This window comes from Apiospora kogelbergensis (genome assembly GCF_038363985.1).
Source record: "Apiospora kogelbergensis strain CBS 113332 chromosome Unknown utg000005l_segment0_segment0, whole genome shotgun sequence".
In the NCBI taxonomy this organism is placed as follows: Eukaryota; Fungi; Ascomycota; class Sordariomycetes; order Amphisphaeriales; family Apiosporaceae; genus Apiospora; species Apiospora kogelbergensis.
In genome coordinates, this window is record NW_027117422.1 from 1,440,488 (window position 1) to 1,460,390 (window position 19,903).

Sequence of the window (19,903 nt, forward strand, 5' to 3'; positions counted from 1 at the left end):
TACCAAAACACAAACACACAATGACCCCCTTGATGCTTTTGATGTCTATTTTGTGAATGTCCTAGTCTGTCTGCCTACTACTCTCTCCTCTCATTCGCCTTTATCCGCTTTTTTACCTTCAGTTTCCTATCATTTGTTGCCCGATCCGCCTTGCTCTCGTACCTGAACTTTGGCTTCTTCGTCTTCTTGGGCCGCTCCACCTTACCCTGGGCCGCACGCCTAGATTCATTGGCTTTCCGCTCTTCCTCCTCTATCGCAGCCTGCTCTTCTTCTGGCCTGTACAGCCCGTCCCTTGAGACACTGACAGATTCCACTGTGACGGATGTGTACTTGTCTTCGTCGATGAACTCCTCTTCGTGGTCGACAGGTTCCAACGCAACGGCAGGAGCGTCAGGCAGACCATCCCATTCTTCATTCTTGTCTTCGTCACCCTCCTCGTCCGAATCTACACCACCTGCCCGATCGGCACTCTTTAGGAGCAACTCGACGGTCTTGACATGTTCTGCAACCTCTTGCCTGCGGCTCTCTCGATGCTGTCAGGTGTCAGTATTACGGCATAAACCCCCAAGATAGACAATTATGGAAGCCTTTTCCTACCTCTCTTCTGGCATCAATCTTCTCTTGCCGGGCTTGCTTGGCTGCTTGTTCTTGCGCATTCTTCACCCGCTGCAGCTTGCGCTTGTGGAACCCAGTCAGATACTCGGAGCGGGCTTCGGGGTCGTAGCTGATTTCCTCGATCGAATAGGCATTCTTGCGCTTCTTCGACGGTGCGTGAAGAATGTTCTTCTTGGGGCGCGGGCGCGCAAACATTTTGGCGGTGTTGGGCGAAAGCTTTGCTTTCCGGCTGAGCTCGAAAGAAATACAAAGTGGGCAGCCCCAGTAGCTTTGATAGAAACTAGGGAACTGGTGTACGAATCCAAACCGAGTACTCTTGAAATCTTTCTTTGCCGTTCGTGATCGAGATGTTTGCTTTCTCAAAGATGCTCTACTAAAATTCTAGACTTTCTGCCCGCTGAAAGCCGCTAAAAGCAACTAACTTTACAGGGGACCTGATATGCCTAGCCTTGCAGATTGGCCGTGGTTGGGGGCCAGGCGGAACTTACCGCACAGACGCAAGCGCAGCAAACAAGCAGCATGTGGACGTCAGCCAACTACAGTACTTGCTCTTGGTAGCTTAAACAACGGCCGGAAGTGAAGCTGTCTCGAATCGAATCTAATCGCTCGCTTCCATCACGTAAACACACGCATACACACCTTTGAGAAACGCCCACCACGACCCTTTGAATACACGATGCGTTTCTCGTCTGCCGCAGCCGTTGCTGCGATGTGCTGCGCTGAGGCGCAAGCATTCTCCAACACCTCGCCTTTCCTGCTGTTCTCGACCTCAAAGTACGTTGTTATCCCTCATCATCGTCGTCATCACCATCATCCGAAACCCGGCCGCCCTCAGTAATGTGCATTTACACAAGCACAGTTCGGTTGCATTGGCATCTTGATCCAACTAACGGCGTGCGTGCAAACAGACTATCTGACTCGGCAACCCAAGACCAGGCCCAGATCCAGAGCAGCGCCTCGGTCACCAAGCTGGCGACCGACATCCTCTCGAGCTGCCCGACGGACCGCTACCTCATCGTCACCCAGCCCAACCTGCATGCCTCGCACCTACGGTCGGCGGCGTCGGCCCCGCGCCTGCAGCACACCCTCAAGAGCGCGCAGGTCGTCTCGAGCGTGTCCGTGGCCGAAGTCGCGGGCGCGCTGGACGTCAAGTCGTTGTCGAAGCTGATCAAGGAGTCGTGCGGAAGCAAGAAGGCCTCCGTGGATGAGGTTACACTGGAGACGATCCCCACGACGTCCAGCGACGAGGTCCTGAAGGAGAACGATGACGACCTGGCCGTCGTCCTCGCCCAGTACGAGGCCGCCGGCTCCTTCACGGTCGTGTACGCCGGCGTGCCCCAGGCTGAGGAGAAGGATGGGAAGAGCTACGAGGCGCAGTTTGTTGATGCTGCGCAGGTCGAGCTGAAGCGGGATCTGGGCAATGGCGTCTACCGGAGGGCCAACGAGACCGACAAGCGGCCGTTGTTCGAGAAGTACCAGTTCTTTACACCCGGTAAGTAAACAAAGCTTCCTCTGATCAGTCGATAATACCGTTTGATCATGCAGACAACACATCAGTACTTTGCTAACCTTGATGAACTAGGTATTTTCATGGGCCTGATTGCTCTGGTTGTACTCATGTCTATTCTGGGCGCTGGCATTTCGGCTCTCTCTAGCTTGGAGGTATCGTACGCTGCATTCGACAAGGACATGGGACCTGCTGCCCAGAAGAAGCAGCAGTAAATATAAACATGGGAACGAAGTTTCTTCACGAAGAAAGTCCCTTCAACGAGAGTAGGGGATGATTGTGCTGATATTTATGTCCGAGAGGTGACACTGTATGATCAGAGGTCCAGAAGAAGCTCAGGTCTCCTCCATAAGTAGCTGGAGGCGATGAAGCTACATGTTTAGAGTGCGAATTGCGGCGTGAAAGGAAATTATCTTATACAAAGTCATCGTGTACTTTTTATTGTGGGCGGCGGAAATGTCATTGAACTTCAATATTACCAAAATGCAAGCAAGAATACGGTTAACTTATTCGGTATGTCTGTATAGGCGTGCTTCTCAATCTTCGGTACGACGACGAACTGAAGGATACCTAAAACGCCGGTTCTTCTAGCCACGTCTATTGTGAAATATTGTTCTTCTTGCTCAGCCGTATCTGCCCCATGTGCGTTTCAACCGGTAGGCAGCGTTTTCGTCTCAGCTCTGAGATAGAATCTTCTGTGTTTTCACAGTACAAGTGAGCCTTAGGGTAAACACATCCAAGCCTTCCCCCTTCGATGGTCCCAGTACCGATTCCCTTGTTTCGACGCCATGCCTTGACCGGATGAAGCACGAAATGAGGCACATAGCCAGGGCCATGCCTTGGCTGACTGCCCCAAGGCCCGAGATTTGAAGCCTTAGCTATTCAAGTCTTTCTCCGTTTTCTCTCTTTCCTTGGACGACCTTAGACTAGGTGGGCGGGTAACAAGAAGTTGGCAATGCCCTCGCGGACGGCGTACTCGTGGCCGCAGTTGCCGCACACGAGCTTGCCCTCCATCATCTGCGTCTCCATGAGTAGGTGGTGCAGGTCTTGGAGCATCTTCGCGTCGGCCTCGAGCTCCTCCTTGGTCGGGGGCTGGGCGGGCAGCGAGGGGAAACCCAGCTATGAGTGAAGACGGTTAGTGAGTGAGGGCAGAGACATGACAAGCAAGGAGAAACGGTGCAGAGGTGGGCGAGCGTGTTCCGCGGGGGAACCAAGAGGGGCGTGGAAGAGTGGAGGGTGAGGGTGAGAGTGAGAATAGATTAGTAGTAGCATAGCATCAGATATGCATGTTAAAGGCGAACATTTTGGTCATGGTATATCGAGACGGTAAAGTGAAGAGCAGGCATATCTCCCGTATGAGCCCACACGCCATTCTTTCATACAAGAGCTTCCTTGCCGCTGCCATCTGGTAGGCTGACCAACAGTACACAAGCCGATTGAGAAGAACCCGAAAGTCATAAGACATGGAAGAGATGGAAGTGAAAATGAGCATCGCATGCAACCTACCTCAGTCGCCGTGGTAGACAGCGCAGGCCAATCAATGCGGGGCATTATGTTGAGGAGCAGCTCCGAGTTGAGCTCGAGGTCATCCTCCACGAGCTCGGCATCCTTGGGATGCAACGGGTAGGAATTTGACGTGGACTTGCAGGCCTTGACGGCGCAAGTCAAGAAGTTCAGACTCAAGACCTTCATTGTGTTGTGGCTGGGGTTGTCGTGAGGTTGATTCACTTGGACGTCCTTGAGGCCCGGCGCATGGAATAAGAGATTCTAGGCTTTTTTGAAAATTTTATGGAGCATCCATCTGCCCAATTAAGGCGAGTTTGCCTTTCCAGTCCGTCCCCAGGAGAGCTCCACACTACGGTATTAGTCTACGAGTCGACAACGGGCATTTACAGAACAGCAACACTCGAAGTCAGGCATGAATCCAGTTGTATTTAACTTTTGGTGCGAGATTCGCAGGGAAATATTTAAGCCATGGTCTTTTCGTACCCAACGTCGGTCTTGGGCTTCGTTACGCGCAGGTAGATGACAAAGGCAGCGACGAAGACGGCGAAGAAGGCACCCTTCTGGAAGGTCGAGAGTCCGTACGATGGGGTGTCCTGCTGCAGGGGGTTTGCTTCCTTTTCGTTCGAGTAACCACCCGCCCACTCAGAGTTACCGTAGATTTCTTCTAGAAAAAAGGGGAGCGGCCGGATCAGCTCAGTTATGACATGGAAGGGCGGGCGAGGCGAGTGCGCTGGGCGAAACTAAGGGGGAGAGTGCGAGTCCGTCTCTTAAGGGGGGTAAGAGACCAAATCCGTTGTCTCTCTCAGGAGGGCAAGGCGTTGGGGGCTACCAGGGGGCTTGTTTATAGTTCCATATGGATACCTTCAGGGGGCACCTCCAGCTCTCCGCTCTTGGCGATCTTGATAGTCTTCTCGGGCTTGTCGCCGCCGGCAGTCTTGGCGTTCTCGACCTTGGTGACAACATCCATGCCCTCGAGGACCTCGCCGAAGACGACGTGACGGCCATCGAGCCACCTGATGGTTGCTTGTTAGCTTCTGCCTCTGTGTATCCCTCTGTTGGGCGGTTTCTGCTCCGAGACACTTACGAGGTAATGACGGTGGTGATGAAGAATTGCGAGCCGTTGGTATCCTTGCCGGCGTTGGCCATGGACAGCATGCCGGGCTTGGTGTGCTTGAGCTTGAAGTTCTCATCGGGGAACTTCTCGCCGTAGACTGATCGCAAACAGCATGGTTAGACATTGGATTGTTACGGAGCGCGGCGTCGAGCCACCATCTCAATCATTACTTACTGGACTTTCCACCGGTGCCGTCGCCCTTGGTGAAGTCACCACCCTGGATCATGAACTGCTTGATAACGCGGTGGAAGGTAGAGCCCTCGTAGCCGAAGCCCTTCTCGCCGGTGGCGAGAGCGCGGAAGTTCTCAGTGGTCTTGGGGACGGTCTTGCCGTAGAGACCCATGACGACGCGGCCGAGGGGCTCATCGCCGTGGGTGATGTCGAAGTAGACCTTGTGGGTGATCTTGGGGCCCTTGGCAGCCTCAGCGGTCGATGCGAAGAAGACCATGCTGACTCCGACGAGGAGCAGGGCGCTAACAGCGAGTCGGCGCAGGTTGAACATGATGGGCAAATGTCCAGGTAGACGTTCAATGGGGTGAAGTGAAAGTCGTCGAGATGGGTGTGATCTTTCCAGAGATCAATGGGGGTGGAATAAAGAAAGAAGAAAGAGGGAAGGAGGCGGAGTGAGGGCGGGAATCGGGGAGCTGGTCTGGCAATTGAAGCTACGTTTCAAGACCCCATCGAAGCTGGACCCTACAGTGCCCCCTAACAGGCTCTCAATTGGCCCGGGAGGCAAAGGCCAAGAGCGGGTGAACGGTGAATCGTGCAGTGTGACATACATACATGGTAAACGAGGGGGGCGGCTGTCTTATCGCTATCTATCGATTAGCTGCTACAGGGAGCTTTCTAGATGGAGGGACACCTGCCGAGTTGCATAAAGTCGGGTGGCACGTGCGTGGGGTCTTTTTGAACATTGAAGGTCGTCCATATTGGCATAGGCAGCCCAGCCAGCATCGGCATCAAGCATCATACCGGCCAATAGACATTGCAATTGCGCCTGTAGCAGGTGCGACTATTGATTCAAGATGGTGATTACAACCTACGACGGCTACGACCTGCAGAAGACCTCGCTAACAATCCTCCAGGTGTTCGTTCTGGGAATCAACTTCCACCCGCAAAAGCTGGTCAAGGTACGCCAACACCACTCCCCACGGCGATAACTCCCGTCGACTACCCGAGCCCGTACCAATGGCGGCCACGGTCAATATTGCCGCGTGGGAGAAATGTGCACATACTGATTGACCCTTTCTCCTCTGTACAGAAAACCCTCGAGTCGTTTTACTCCCTCGGGCCTCAGACCTCGGCGCGCATCATGGCGAAGTACACCATCCACCCGCTGGCGCGCCTGGGCACCCTGCCGGTCAAGACGGTGACGTCGTTGACGGCCGAGCTGTCCACCATGACCATCGACAACGACGCGCGCCGGATCGTCCAGGACAACATCAAGCGCCTGCGCGACATGGGCTCCTACCGCGGCCGTCGCCACGCCATGGGTCTCCCCGTGCGCGGCCAGCAAACACGCAACCAGATTGTAACGGCTCGCAAGCTGAATGTGCTGGATCGTGGCGGTGGTGATCGTATTCGGGGCACTTAAGCTACGAGGGGCTGGAACATCGATTGCGAATAGAAGCATTTAGATGCTTATGTGCGAATCCCAGTTTCTCCGGAGCGTGCATGCAGAAGATGGACATTAAGTTGATGTTGATAGGAATGTAGGATGGAATAATACCTAGGCTTGGACCGGCGGGGGAAGAGAGAGCCCCTGGTGTTGCATGTGGAAACGGCGTTCCTTGTTTGCATAGAAGTCGTAGAGGACTGTCCCCGTCGATGTTGACTAGATGATGGGTCAGTTCCTGGAGGTTGTGAAACCTATTTTGTACCATAAAGCCAGTGGACAAATCAGTAAAATAAAAAGAATGCTCACTCATCACTTGAGCATCTCCTCTCCCTACGTTTGGCAAACAACTGCCTAATTCTGAGGTGGGCGTCAGATCGTATTTGGCGAACTCCTCTCGATGAGATCAATTATGGGGTGGTGTCCTAAGTACATACTGTATACAATCTCAAGATCATAACGCTTACCCCTGATACAAGCATGGAGGATTGGCATCAGGGGAATGAACAACTGTACGATCCTCGACACCCCTTATATATGCAATACAGCAATGCTGTTCATGACTATGTCTGATCAACAGTTTGAAGGATGCTCTGATACCTTATTCGTTCGTCAAATAGCCCACCCTGTGTAAAGTGCTATTCAATAATAAGCAACAGTCAAAGTATAGGCATCAGAACTGCAATTTCGGGGCTTGGATGGCTTCATGTGAGTTCAAAGCTGCCGTTTTTGTTTATTAGACCCTGGAGCTTCGTATTTCCTTTGGTTTCAGGCATTTGCAATGATTGATGGCATATTTGGTGTTGAGAGTACATAATCGTCATATGTTGCTGGAGCATATCAGATACCTTCCCCTTTTCAAATACTTACAAAGTAGAATTGGTTGGTCATATCAAATTGGCTAACGAAACACACGAGGCGAAAAACTTGAAATGGATGCTCATGTTCTACATACCATGATACAAACGAGACGATGTTTCAGGCTTTTATACTAAAGCCCCTTTGCGTAAAGATCTCATTTACAATAGTAGTACATATTTTTATTTTGCAGGCACAGCCGAATCTATCTTACTGGACGATAATCTTTCCGGTCTCGGGAGGACTGGGCTTGACACCGTTGATGAAGACCTTGCTGCACAGATCGCTCTGGTGCCTCTTGATCATCTCGGCAAGGGCCTCGCGCTCGATGACGAGGCGGCCCGTGGTGAGCAGGTCCTTGACGTCGACATCCTCGATGTCGAGGGCCATGCCGTAGTTGGGCACGAGGTCCATGGCGTTGAACAGGTTCTCGCGCCACTCGGTGGTGATGAAGGTGCTACGGCCGTGGGCGCGGCCCCACTCGTGGCCGTCGAGGACCTGGCGCGCCCACTTGGCCTTGAAGCCGTCGACGAGGGCCTGGTCGCGGAGCTGGCCCTGCGCCATCATATCGCTGATCTCCTGCGGCAGCGCCAGCTCCATGCCGTCCTCGCACACCACCAGCTCGCCCCGCCGGTACCGGTAGCTCAGCGCCGTCCGCCACGCCAGGTCGTACACCTTCCGGTTCATGCCCGTGCCAAAGTCGCGCGGCTTGGGGCCGAACACCTTACCACCGCCGCGGCGCAGGGGCGACTGCTTATCACCGACACGAGCTCGACCTGTACCCTTTTGACGGTACAACTTGCGATGCGAGCCGTGGACTTCCCACCGCGTCTTCGAGTTGGCGGAACCCTGTCGAGTGTTGTCTCCCTCAAAAATAACAGCCAAGTGCAGAATGTCCCGGCGCATAGGGAGGTGCAGATGCTTCGAAGACCACTCTTCCAGACGCTGGGGCTCGTAGGTTTGAAAGTCGTAGACGGTCACGGGGACAGCGGGGGACGGTCGCCACGGTGTGGTCATGGACGTAGTTGTGAGATTACTCGTGGCCCTCGGCAATGTAGCTTCGGTCGCCATCGAGCGAGTGAACGTCGAGGGCAGCCTCTGTGGCTTGCATGATCAGTCTCGCAGCTTGAGAAGATGGGAGATCAAGGGCCTGCACGTACCGAGGAGACTTGGCCGCATGCCTGTGTGGTGAGGGTTAAAGACCGCAAGGCCTCAGAGAGACCTCGTACACCTTTACCCGCCATGACTGCCGGCTCGTAGAGATGGGCTGGCTCAATTGACGTATGGGTGGCGCGATAATATTGGTTTCGTTCAACGACAATTGAGTCGAGCTTCACTTTGGGCGAAAAATGGTCGTTCTCGACGCTTGCAGCTGCTCAGCGGCCCGGGATGGCGGGCTAGGAAAATTAAGTGGGACCCCTCCAATTGCTGTCACTGGTGTCGCGCAACTCACCCAAAAAGTTTCGACAGCGACGACCCTCAACCAAGAGAGCTCCGACAGTCCTCATTGCCCCCCCCAGTCCAGCATTCCACAGGCAATCATGTCAACTTGCCAAAGGGTCGCAAGACCCATTGCCCGGTCCATGCGACAGGACCGGGTAACTCTCGGCTTCACTCGCACTTTTTCTCAGACGGTCATCCGCAGAGATGAAGCTACCAAGACGACGACGACAGATACACCTCCTGCATCCCAGGTGCCGCCGCCGAGCTCAACCGCCGCCGATGTCACCAAAGAAGCGCCCCCCCTCCCAGTCGAGGCTGACCCCAGACACGGCCACACAGTACTGGGAAGAGATGCGTCTCTTCAAGAAGGGAACACCACCGGTGGGATCGAGGCGTCGTCGTGTCGCCATGCAGACCTCGGAGAACGTCCCCTTCGAGCTAATGCCATACCAATGCTTCCAAGAGGCCCGTAGGGTTCTTCAAGAAGACCGCAAGGAGAAACTGCAGGTCCTTTCGCTCGAAATTGCCAGGGTTAAGAGATTGGAAGAGACACCCGCCGATCAGCTTCCTGGAGGAGAGGTGAAGAAGAACATGCGGCTTCGGAGCATGAAGAAATGGGTCGAGGAACTCAAGATTCTGGTAGATATCAACGATCCAATTGTGAAGCGGAGGTTTGAAGATGGACTTGGTACGTCAACCTGCGAATAGCCGACTCCTGCTCTGCTTGACTAACCCCACTCTAGGCGATATGGACAAGCCCATCTACCGCCATCTTGCGGAGCAGAAATGGAGAGGATACCCCTTCCGCCTGATCACCCAGCGTATCGAACAGCTCAACGTCGTTCCCGATGTTCTGCCCAAGTTTGAGCCAACTGTTGACGTGCAGATGTTCTTCCGTCAACGCAAGACTACTCCTGGCGAGATTATCGACAGCCGCATCAGCGAGAAGCCGCCAGCTCTGAAAGTCCAGGTTTTTAACCCTGGCGAGCGCCTTGTGTCCATCGTGGTCATGGATTCCGATGTGCCCAATGCCGAAACAGACAGTTTTGAGCGTCGATGCCACTACTTGGCCGCCAATGTGCCCCTCTCCCCTAACAACACGTCCCTGCCCCTGAGCAAGGTCAACAAGGACACCCAGCTGGCTGTTCCTTGGCTGCCCGCTTTTGCCCAGAAGGGAGCCCCCTACCATCGAATGTCTATCTGGATCCTGGAGCAGAAGCCCGGCCAGACTCTCGATTTGGCCAAGCTGAAGGAGCTGTACAGCGGCCGCGATGGTTTCAGTCTGAAGAGTTTCAAGGACAAGTTCACGCTCAGCCCCGTCGGTTTCAACATCTTCCGTTCTGTCTGGGACGAGGGTACCGCCGACGTCATGGAGCGCTGGAACATCCCCGGCGCCGACGTCGAGTTCAAGCACGCCAGAGTGCACTCGCTCAAGCCCGAGCGCAAGGCTCGCGGCTGGGAGGCCAAGCGCCAGAAGCCCAAGTACAAGAGCTTATGGAAGTACACCAAGAGAATCCGCGGCATGCCTCGACGCTAAGCGACTGCTTGAGCGTATCTATGGTCTGGCGCGGAGGGCTCTTCAGAGGCTTCTGGATCCGTCATCAGAAGCATCTTGCCAGCAGCATTGGGCTGGGTGCCAGTCGATTTATTGAACAGCTGTCGAACGTGTATCATATGTATAAAACACTTGAGACTATAGAGCTGGCAGAGCAGTGTCAAAACTATTGTAACATACCACTTCAGCATCTACCCTACCTTCAAAAAAGTGAAATCCAACGCAAGCCAATACTTTTTGACCACCCTAACCCTGCTTGATCCCTATGGATTCGCCCATGCCCACGCGTATCCGTCCAGAGACCATTTGCATTTCTAGGAAGTCACGCCCATCAGTTGGTTTCTACTATACGAAGAGGCCATGTACTCATTGGGACAACCAGTGTTTTCCGTTGGCTTTCGCATAAACAGAGGGTCAAGCGTGTTAGTGGGAGACAGCTGGCATCTTTTTCAACTTGTAGTCAAGCTACCCATACTTCCCGTATCACCACCATCACCATCGCCTCTCGACCCAACCGACAATGGCCGAAAATTTGACAAAATAGTCGATTGGCGACGAAGGATCATCCGCCATTTCCAAGAACAATGGTCTGGAAACTTTCATCAGTGTAAGCCAGATCTTGACCTCGAAGTTGGAGCTCATCAGCTCTGAGGAGTCTGTAGTCAATCATGATCACACCTGCCAGTATACCCCCTACTTCCGCCGTGATATATCCCAGATAGCACTGGCCGTCATATGAGTGCCATTGAAAGGGAAAGGTAATATGTACTCCTTGGCCACCAGTCCCCCCAAAGAGGGCGTGCCTCGGAGAGCAATCGTCGGTCTATCGGGGTATCGCAGAGGAGGCTTTCAATGAACTTCTTTTCATTGAGCTATTGGCCTCCCTAATGAGAATCTTTATAGACGAAGGTGCGAGAATTACCTTGAAAACCCATCCACGGGCTATTGACCTGTCGCCCCAAAGAGCTCTTTCCAAGTCAACCAAGTCAGACCTTCAGGTCTACAACCATAACCTCTTTCTGCCATCGTGAGGCTGTCCTTAGGGAATGCAAATCGCAATAAGAACATAGCATACTGCAAAATTCATAGAGATGGGGGATATTGATTACACAATAACTCTTCCTTCTGGTATTGAGTATTAGGTAACCATAATCTAGGTCGTTGTGCGAATAGTATGCTTCCGCTCAGCGTTGATGTGCCAACCATATAGAACAACACGCCGGGTGCCATCCTATCGTATATCGCCTGGGGCGGTGTATCTCCCTTGCCCTCAGCACCCTGGAAATTTACAAAAATCATGAATACCCATAACCTCACCACACTCAAGACGCATTGGCCATTGAGGTGACGTTATTCTCTCGAGCATAGCTCTGTCGTGATGCCGGTATAACTCTACTTCTGAATATTGGTATACTCAGTGAGAATCCCTTAAGACCAAGTGTAAAGATAGTTTCAAGCGGGTATTGCTGTGGTGTTTTGGGCGTGAGTCAGTGAAGTCTCTACCTCATATTACGTGATATGAAGTTTGAAGACTGATATCCTTTTCTGTACCCAAACATTGTTCTTCTTCAAGGTTCAATATAAAGGCGTCAACCTAATAGAAGCGAAACCTTATAAATATATCTCTTTAATGAGCGTGTGTAACTGAGTGGCCATTATACCCAATAGCCTGGAAACTCTTTTCAAACAAATCTGTCAACCGGACCAACTCAGATCGGCTAAAATAGCCTCATAGCAGCTTCCTGGCTTTCCCCAATAACTCAGGGCATCCTATATAGAGGCCTGCCTTGCCTGTACTGAAACATGCCTGGCCAGTATGAACAAGCTGCGTCCCGTTTTGAAATCTGATCTATAGCATAATAAAGTTCTTTATTCTTTTCGTACAACAATGGTAGTAACACAATGGTATTGATTCCAGCTGCCCATGAGAAAGAACCATACACAACAGGCTTGTTGCTCCCTGGGATTTCACTTGACAAAGACCATGAGCTGATTACAGGGGCATACTTAAGCCCTGGCTAATGTCTGATTTGGAATGAAGGTCAAAGATTGCTAACCCATTCTACTTTACATTACACCAAGTCTCCTCGAACTTTTTCTATTAGGCTCATACCTTGAACATTGACCTGAAGAACCAAACAAAAAAGGAGAAGAAAAGAACGCCGCGCGCTCGTAGCCGATATGCCTGTCAGAACAAAATTCTTCATCACTTCTGACACGCACGGCCGGACCTTCAATGTAAACGAAAGAATGGCGGCAGATGTGGTCATCCACTGTGGTGATTTGACTCAAAATTCCGCACCCGGACATCTCCGGAGGACGATCGATATGCTGCGGAGCATCAGCGCCCCTTTGAAACTCGTCATCGCAGGTAACCATGACCGGGTACTTGATGATATCGGTAAGTTTAGGCAATTTGAAGCGGCAGCTAGGGAGGCCAGACAGCTCTTTAATGATGTTAGAAGCGAAGGGATCCTCTACCTCGATGAGGGCAACCACACCTTCGACCTGGCGAACGGCGCGCGCCTGCGGGTATATGCAAGCTCCTGGACTCCGGCCAAATGGGACGGCCGAGCATTTCAATACCGGCCCGAAAACGGGCATGACTTCAAGATAGGTAACGACGTGGACGTCGTTATCACCCACGGCCCACCGCTCAGGATTTTGGATAACACCAGCTCAAACGGGAATGCCGGTGATCCGGATCTTTTCATGGCGGTTGCGCGAGTGAGGCCGTTGTTGCATTGCTTCGGGCACATTCATTCTGGCTGGGGCGCGATACTGGCGACGTGGCATGCGCGTCGCAGCCAGAGTCCCTTCTCATACACAGACATCGACAATGACAACACCATAGCGATCGAGCATCTGCGGGCCCTGTGTAGGAACAGGTACGACGATGCTGAGACATCGCAGGCCAAGGCCCAAAAATTGATAGAGTATCGAGCCCAAGGCTTCGCATACTCGAGCCATTGCTCAGACGATTTATCTCCACTAAGACCCGGCGAGCAGACGTTCTTCGTCAATGCTGCTTACGAATGGAGCCGTACAGGGAACGCGAGTGGAATTACCGAGCAACTACCATGGATAGTCGAAATTGAGCTGCCCACTGCTAAGTAATCGCAGTAGTAGTTTAAGTAGAAATAACCTATGTCTAAATGTCAAGCCGTGAAAATAGAATAGATATGTAAGTACACTGCCGCTCTGGAAAGAAAGAAATGCATTAAGTATCTAATAAGAGATAGAAATTGGCAAAAGAGAAACCCCCGGTGCTCAGCACCAAGGTCCTCTAGGCCCAACATCAGCACCCAGGCTGTTGCGCCCCCTTCTCCACGAGCTGGTCAAGCTCGCTTCGTAGACTGTCCATCTTCAGAGCCACTATTCTCTTACTTTGATGCGTCATCCGGGTATTTAGTTATTTACCGATCTTCCATCTCGGGCCTGGGAGCAAGTCCTTGTTTTGTTGCTGCTTCGGGTGGGATTCGAAGTGGTGGTTTCTTTTCTACGGAGTTAGTGGTGTTGGCTGTTCATCCAACTGAACCATCTGACCAGGATGGCTGTGTGGTGTTTCGTCGGATGGCGGAGGACTGCTTGCTGTTGAAAGACTGAGCTGTAATTAGGCCTTATGTACCTAACCTTCTGAATGTGTTCACTATGGCCCTCGAGCTGGGCTGGGCTGGGCTGGGCTGGGGGAACGGATAAGCAAGCTTGCCCACCACACTTTTGGGTCAAGTCACCTGCTACGCATTTTATCAACGTGGCAGGTCAAGGCGTGTCATTATGTGCCTTCTGTAGTCTTCTTCATGCCACCGGCGCTCTTCTAGATTCTGACCCTATCCTGATTGACGATTGTGAACACTGGACCGCCCTTAATTACTTCACTTACACTACACCTTGCATGTGAACGGGCATCGTTGCCGTCTATAGCCCAGGATATGTAAAACCAATCTTGTTTCGGTTAGCTCATGCATAAAGTCTTCCCATTCGTGTTGCCAGACCAGTATGGAGTCCCTTATATGAATGGACCTCACTTGAGACCAACAGAAGGGCTGAAGTAGTCGACTCACTGTATCAGCCTCGCCAGTGAGAGACGACTCATACAACTCAATATTGCATCTGAAAAGCGACAATGACTTCCGCAGATTGGGTTCAATCAATTGATTGACGCGCATGCCTACGTTGCTGTCCTCCTACCCTAACTCCCCCTTTCTCCTGACTGGCATCATAGGTGTCAAAGCAGCAACCACAGTACATTACCATAGCCAATTTTCAAACGGCCATATTCAACGAATGGTTCATGTAGCAATAAAGCTGTAACGATACGTGACTTACAATGGTGGAAGACTAGGATTGTGGTCAGAGTGATGTCGTCAAGTCAATCACGTGATACCCCTGAACTCAGTTGAATGCACCTCCACTGAAATATTGGACGGGTGTGGTACCGACGCCCTGGATCGCGACAAGTTTCTTAGCTGATGTCGCCTATTAATCTTGATAGGGGTTACGCATAGAGACAGCTTGGTTTAGTAGAGGTTGTTTACGAAGGTGTCCACGCATCGGAGTAGAGTGGAATGTTACAGAAGTGCTGGCAAGGCTTTTAGGTGACGACCGAAGTCCAAAATTTTGATATCTAGCATATATCTAATATGGCAACTGTACAGGTATCATAAAAATTGCAGCGACAAGGCGATGTAAGCCTGTGTAGCGCGCACAAGTAGGTACCTACCTTATCCGAAGCTTTCGATCCATCAGCCGGCCTGGGCGATGCAGACATGGTCGCCGTTAAGCATGGAGCAGTACCAACACGACTGCCATAAGTTTGCCTACTGTTTGATCAACTGGAATTGGATTGATGATTCGATATCTGTTGAAGCTATTAGCCAAAAGGTTCGCGACTCAGAAGGAACAACACTCGAGAGCGTGTGTCAATGGGCAGTGGGGTGCCAAATATCAGAAAAAAGATAGAACAAGTTGATGTTTAATCATAAGTGATCATAAACAGCCTCTGAAGCTAAATTTTCATCATATGGGATGTGGGCAAGGGTAAGAATGGAGAGATCAAAACCTACAGGATGCTTTAGGTATTACCTAGCCAGCGCCACAGTCAGCAGATTGCGCGCATGCTGTCGCATTTGTTGGCGAGTTGGAAGCTCGTAAACAATATGGAAGGTTGAGAGAATGGCAGAAAGCCCATGGCCCAGCAAATTTATTTCATCTAGTCCACTGGAGTGGAGCGGCCTTATCGCTTATCAGATACGGAATGCTCAATCAATCAATCGCTCATTAAACACGCTCGACCTGCTTTGATCTGTCTCGATACATTCAATGCTTTAATCATATCATTCCAATAATACATGTTTGGCCCCAATGCCAGTCATCGCCGGCACACGAACCCCATGCTAGGCCACTGCGGCCTGGACACCCGTGCTGGCTAGATACTCTGGGCTGGCTTGGTAGTCCACGTAGCCCGCGGCCAAATCGGTGTAGAAGGTGCTGCGATCATACGCACTGAGCTCCAGCCCCTCCCGAATCCTGTAGACCAGGTCCGGGTTGGAAATGAAGTACCGCCCGAAGGTGACCACTATGTCTTTGTCCGGGTGTTCCTCGTCGACCAGCTTCTGCGCATTCGCCGCTTGGTACCCTCCGGCCACCAGAATTGGCCGGTCCCAGATCTTGTATGCGAAATCCAGGCCTCCGACGGCGTTTTCGGCGTCCTCTGGACCAGCGATCCGCGATTCGACCAAGTGAAGGTAGGCCAGATCCCGGCGCCTCGCCTTGTGGATGAGGTCGCTGAACTGCGGGATCGGGTCTGTCATCCCCATGCCTTGGAATGTGTTCCACGGGCTCAGACGGATCCCAACGGGCGCGACGCCGCCGACGGCATCGCTTACCGCCTCCATGATCTCGTCGACGAAGCGAGACCGGTTCTCCACGGAGCCGCCGTACTCGTCACTGCGCTGGTTGCTGACGTCTTGTAGGAACCTGTCCACGAGGAAGCCGTTGAGGGCGTGGATCTCGACGCCGTCGAACCCTGCATCAATGGCGTTCTTCGCGGCCGCTGCGAACTCCGCGGTGGCCAGCTTGATCTCTTCCGTGGTCATGGGCCGCGGCTCCGTCGCCGCAGCCCCATCCCTCTCGGTATTGGTCGCGATCTGGCAAAAGATGAAGCTGCCCTTGCGGTGCACTTCATCCGTGATGGTGCGCCAACCCGCGATCTGGTCTTCTCTCCAGATGCCCGGCGCGTTGGCGAATCCGGCGCAGGCCTCCGACACGAAGGTGCCCTCGCTGATGATCAGGGTGCCGGGTACCGAGGCTCGTTGGCCATAGTATTCCTTCATCAAGGGCTGCGGCACGCGGTCCACCGTGGCGCGGAGACGAGTGAGGGGCGCCATGGCTATCCGATGCTTTATTTCCACATTGCCTATCTTCAAAGGCTTGAAAAGGCGTGACTCGGCCATGGTACAATATATGTAAATGAATGTAAGTTGAGTACTACTAAAGTTATGGCACACTATTTGGAGTAGGCAATTGTTTGCGGAAGGCTGCTTGGCTTCATGTTGAGACTCAGTTAATACGAGCAGCCTGGATTCCTGAGCCTTTTAACCCTTTAATTTGTGGTCTGGTGATAAATTACATGATGGCGCAATGCTTATCAATCCAAGAGGTCTTTTATTAAGCCATTTTGAAGAGTCAGAAAGAAAGTGAATCTCTTACGGATGCACCACCAGAGTAGTGTGATGTTTCCTATTTGTAAGCAGTTATAAGTAGGTATACGCAGGTCCTGCTTCACTTCCATATCCTTTACTAGAACCAGTAGGAACCTCAGCACTTCTCCTAGCCATTCGCCGCGAAACTGGTGCACGGCCCGTATGAGGTAGTTGTATATTAGTAAGAGAAAAATATACGAAGCGACGAAGCGACGAAGACGGGCAGTAAGATGATGCACACGCCTGTTGTAGTCAGCCCCCTCCTCTGCCGGCCTTCGATCAAGGCACCCAGCATTTTTGAAAGCCAGGACTGCTCATGCGGTGTTGACCGACCACCTGACTCATTTCGTGCTCAGTGTAACGTCTATCCACGCACGATACGCAATATCAGTTCCGTCCTCTTTCGCTTCGTTGCCTTTTCAGCAAATAAGAACACACGCGCTGCGTACCTCTTCGTTCTCAGCATACTGTAGCCACATAACCATGGAGGCCTATATGGCAAAGAGGGTCATACTGTACGTGAAGTCTTCGGCCCACGACCCGTATCATGAGCCGTCGAGCCGCTGGCACAATGCTACGAAACGCCTGGCTCGTCGGGTTGGGGGCGACTATGTTGCTGGCCCGATAACGTAGGCAAGTGCTTACTGGAGCGGGCCAGCGCGGTCAGCATGACACTCGGGGCCCTGGCGACCATCGGTCATTTTCGGGACATACCGACAGAAACATGTTATACAGATTCGGGTCGGAAGCCGGCCGGAGTTTTCTTTAATCCAGCTCTTCGCACCCGGCGACTAAAACACTTTGTCCATGTTCAAGTCGGCGGACAATAAAATCCTTCTTGTCCAACTGTGGGGACTGCAGAATTATCTTTTGGGGGATCTGAAACCACAGGCGTGTCAAGGGCCCCGTGTGCCGCCCGTGTGCCAAAATGCATGAGTTACAAGCCCGATTTAGCCATTGGCCCAGGCTAGCCGACCGCGCGGGTTAATGCGCTGGATACTGAATGCAACGGGGGTGGGTTGGGATCCTGATTTCGTTGCTCGCAAGATGTCGCTGAGCTTGGAAAATGCAAATGCACCGGGGCCAATGGGTAGCGACATGAGATGAAGAAGGTTGGGGACCGCGATGCAGCATCGAGATATATAGACTAGACTAGACTAGACGAACAGGTTCCGAGCACTGTCGGCATGAATCTACCGAGACGTGACGTGGAGCCGAACAGAGCCAGATCCGGCATCTGACACAGCATTTTCCAGCCGTGCATCTCCATCGTTTGTGGGGGTCTCAACCCTGCCTTGGAAACAGCCCCTGTCGTTTGCCCTGTCGTTCGCCCCGTTGTTCACAAAGCCTATCATACCGATGCTACCGTTTAAACATTGTCGATGATCCGAATCTGTGCCCTCTCTGTCAGGGATCATGGTCCGGCAGAAGGGGCCCGACATGACACGTCCAGACGCTATGGCATAACGTCCATATTAGACAGCGGGTAGGCCCCCTCAGGTTGGGAAAGAATACGCTGGGTCTGTTGTCGAGTAGGAATGCCGGTCATTTTTCCCAAGATGCGGGCAACGGGTATACTCTTCGTGATTCTTAGCCTCGCCGTCGCCATGGCGAACGCCAAACAGAACGACGTCTGCGTCAACGGCACCGTCATCGGCTCCCTGCAGAAATTCAAGGTCCACTGCAGCAGCACGGCCCGAGGGAGGCGGACGACGAGCGTCGACGTGCCGACGCTGGACGACTGCGCCGACGCCTGCGCCCGCGCTAACCCCCGATGCACGACCGCCACCTACGACGGCAAGTCGTGCGCCTTCCACAACGAGACGGCCGAGCCGCTGACGGCCGCCGACTCCAACTTCAAGTTCACCGCCATCGTGGGCCTGCCGGACAGCTCGTCGTCCAACTGCCGCTCCGTCGTGCAGGCCACCACCATGCAGACCATCAACGACGTGCAGTTCAGCCTCTCGTGCGGCACCAACATGGCCAGCGAGAGCCTCTCGAACCACTATGCCGCGTCGCTTCAGGACTGCATGGGACAGTGTGCCATGTCGTCCATGTGCAAGGCTGTGAGCTTCAATGCGGATCAGACGCTCGGATACCAGGTAAGCAGATGATCACACCACAGACCTCCGAGGACCAGGTGTGCCATGTTTTGTTTACTGATACACATGTTACAGAACTGTTTCTTGAAATCCAAGGAATCAGAGAAGAACATGTCGGTATCCTCAATACTCGACACCGCCGTAGTGGTGCGCCAGAAAGACCCAGTCTCGAAAAGCACCGACAACAACGACGCCATGGCCAACAACACAAGCACAGACACGAACACCATGATCATTGTGGCGGTGTCAGTGAGCGGCCTCTTCGTCTTGATTTCGCTGGGCTTTCTGTCCTACTGGGTCTTCAAGAGAACAAATCGTCGGAAGCGGCTGCGTTCGCTGCCGGTGGGCGTCATGCCCATTTCGCACAGGGACCGGATGGATGAGAAGTACGGGGTTCGGACGAGCGTGGCCTGGAGCGAGTTGGATCGGGAGAGCGTGCTCAGTGGCGAGGCTGATGGCGTCGGCAGGCCGACGCCCGTCTATGAGATACGGCGGAAGGGGGAGTCTTACAACGTGGGGAACTGAGAGAACAGGAGGATGTTGGACGAGGGCGTGGTCGCGGAAGCGAAGGAATGGGGATTCGAGGTCTTGAGTCACTAGGGGCGGGAGTTGCTGGATCAGTCCAATCCCAATACTGCTCCCCTCTATAATCAGGACCATGACGTTTAATTGTATACAAATGTCGACGTAATATAATATGCGGTCGAAATAGGCTAGTAGCAACTATAATTTACTAATATTGTCGAAAAACATCCATGTACGTAAAGGGTATTGAGACCAGTATATGTAGAATCTGACAAGAGGACGGGGGTCGTAGGCCATAATTTACCACTTTTTGATATCCCATTACATCTATGCAACAACGGTTCAAGTAAACACTGCGA

General features: G+C 52.6%; 10 protein-coding genes across 10 annotated transcripts; 5 read left to right on the plus strand and 5 right to left on the minus strand.

Moving 5' to 3' along the window:
- Nucleotides 1-77: 77 nt before the first annotated feature.
- Nucleotides 78-810, minus strand: PG998_007053 (nucleolar protein 12-domain-containing protein; the record flags this gene model as incomplete). Its single annotated transcript, XM_066873869.1, has 2 exons — nt 78-533; nt 598-810. The coding sequence occupies 2 exons, from the start codon at nt 808-810 to the stop codon at nt 78-80; spliced, it is 669 nt and encodes a 222-aa protein (XP_066729814.1).
- A 481-nt stretch (nt 811-1,291) lies between these two features.
- Nucleotides 1,292-2,337, plus strand: PG998_007054 (uncharacterized protein; the record flags this gene model as incomplete). The annotated part of the gene is made up of 3 exons (XM_066873870.1): nt 1,292-1,389; nt 1,524-2,107; nt 2,198-2,337. 3 exons carry the CDS (start codon nt 1,292-1,294, stop codon nt 2,335-2,337), a joined length of 822 nt encoding a protein of 273 aa, XP_066729815.1.
- A 706-nt stretch (nt 2,338-3,043) lies between these two features.
- Nucleotides 3,044-3,814, minus strand: PG998_007055 (uncharacterized protein; the record flags this gene model as incomplete). Its single annotated transcript, XM_066873871.1, has 2 exons — nt 3,044-3,241; nt 3,629-3,814. 2 exons carry the CDS (start codon nt 3,812-3,814, stop codon nt 3,044-3,046), a joined length of 384 nt encoding a protein of 127 aa, XP_066729816.1.
- A 275-nt stretch (nt 3,815-4,089) lies between these two features.
- Nucleotides 4,090-5,244, minus strand: PG998_007056 (peptidyl-prolyl cis-trans isomerase b protein; the record flags this gene model as incomplete). The annotated part of the gene is made up of 4 exons (XM_066873872.1): nt 4,090-4,292; nt 4,490-4,641; nt 4,713-4,839; nt 4,917-5,244. The coding sequence occupies 4 exons, from the start codon at nt 5,242-5,244 to the stop codon at nt 4,090-4,092; spliced, it is 810 nt and encodes a 269-aa protein (XP_066729817.1).
- A 523-nt stretch (nt 5,245-5,767) lies between these two features.
- Nucleotides 5,768-6,336, plus strand: PG998_007057 (mitochondrial 37S ribosomal protein uS13m; the record flags this gene model as incomplete). The annotated part of the gene is made up of 2 exons (XM_066873873.1): nt 5,768-5,872; nt 6,004-6,336. The coding sequence occupies 2 exons, from the start codon at nt 5,768-5,770 to the stop codon at nt 6,334-6,336; spliced, it is 438 nt and encodes a 145-aa protein (XP_066729818.1).
- A 1,089-nt stretch (nt 6,337-7,425) lies between these two features.
- PG998_007058 (mitochondrial 54S ribosomal protein uL4m) lies at nt 7,426-8,459 on the minus strand (the record flags this gene model as incomplete). The annotated part of the gene is made up of 2 exons (XM_066873874.1): nt 7,426-8,313; nt 8,376-8,459. The coding sequence occupies 2 exons, from the start codon at nt 8,457-8,459 to the stop codon at nt 7,426-7,428; spliced, it is 972 nt and encodes a 323-aa protein (XP_066729819.1).
- Nucleotides 8,460-8,862: 403 nt separating this feature from the next.
- Nucleotides 8,863-10,195, plus strand: PG998_007059 (54S ribosomal protein L35; the record flags this gene model as incomplete). Its single annotated transcript, XM_066873875.1, has 2 exons — nt 8,863-9,346; nt 9,402-10,195. The coding sequence occupies 2 exons, from the start codon at nt 8,863-8,865 to the stop codon at nt 10,193-10,195; spliced, it is 1,278 nt and encodes a 425-aa protein (XP_066729820.1).
- Nucleotides 10,196-12,463: 2,268 nt separating this feature from the next.
- On the plus strand, nt 12,464-13,330 carry PG998_007060 (uncharacterized protein; the record flags this gene model as incomplete). Its single annotated transcript, XM_066873876.1, has 1 exon — nt 12,464-13,330. The coding sequence occupies one exon, from the start codon at nt 12,464-12,466 to the stop codon at nt 13,328-13,330; it is 867 nt and encodes a 288-aa protein (XP_066729821.1).
- Nucleotides 13,331-15,609: 2,279 nt separating this feature from the next.
- PG998_007061 (uncharacterized protein) lies at nt 15,610-16,602 on the minus strand (the record flags this gene model as incomplete). The annotated part of the gene is made up of 1 exon (XM_066873877.1): nt 15,610-16,602. One exon carries the CDS (start codon nt 16,600-16,602, stop codon nt 15,610-15,612), a length of 993 nt encoding a protein of 330 aa, XP_066729822.1.
- A 1,922-nt stretch (nt 16,603-18,524) lies between these two features.
- PG998_007062 (uncharacterized protein) lies at nt 18,525-19,544 on the plus strand (the record flags this gene model as incomplete). Its single annotated transcript, XM_066873878.1, has 2 exons — nt 18,525-19,019; nt 19,095-19,544. The coding sequence occupies 2 exons, from the start codon at nt 18,525-18,527 to the stop codon at nt 19,542-19,544; spliced, it is 945 nt and encodes a 314-aa protein (XP_066729823.1).
- Nucleotides 19,545-19,903: the final 359 nt, after the last annotated feature.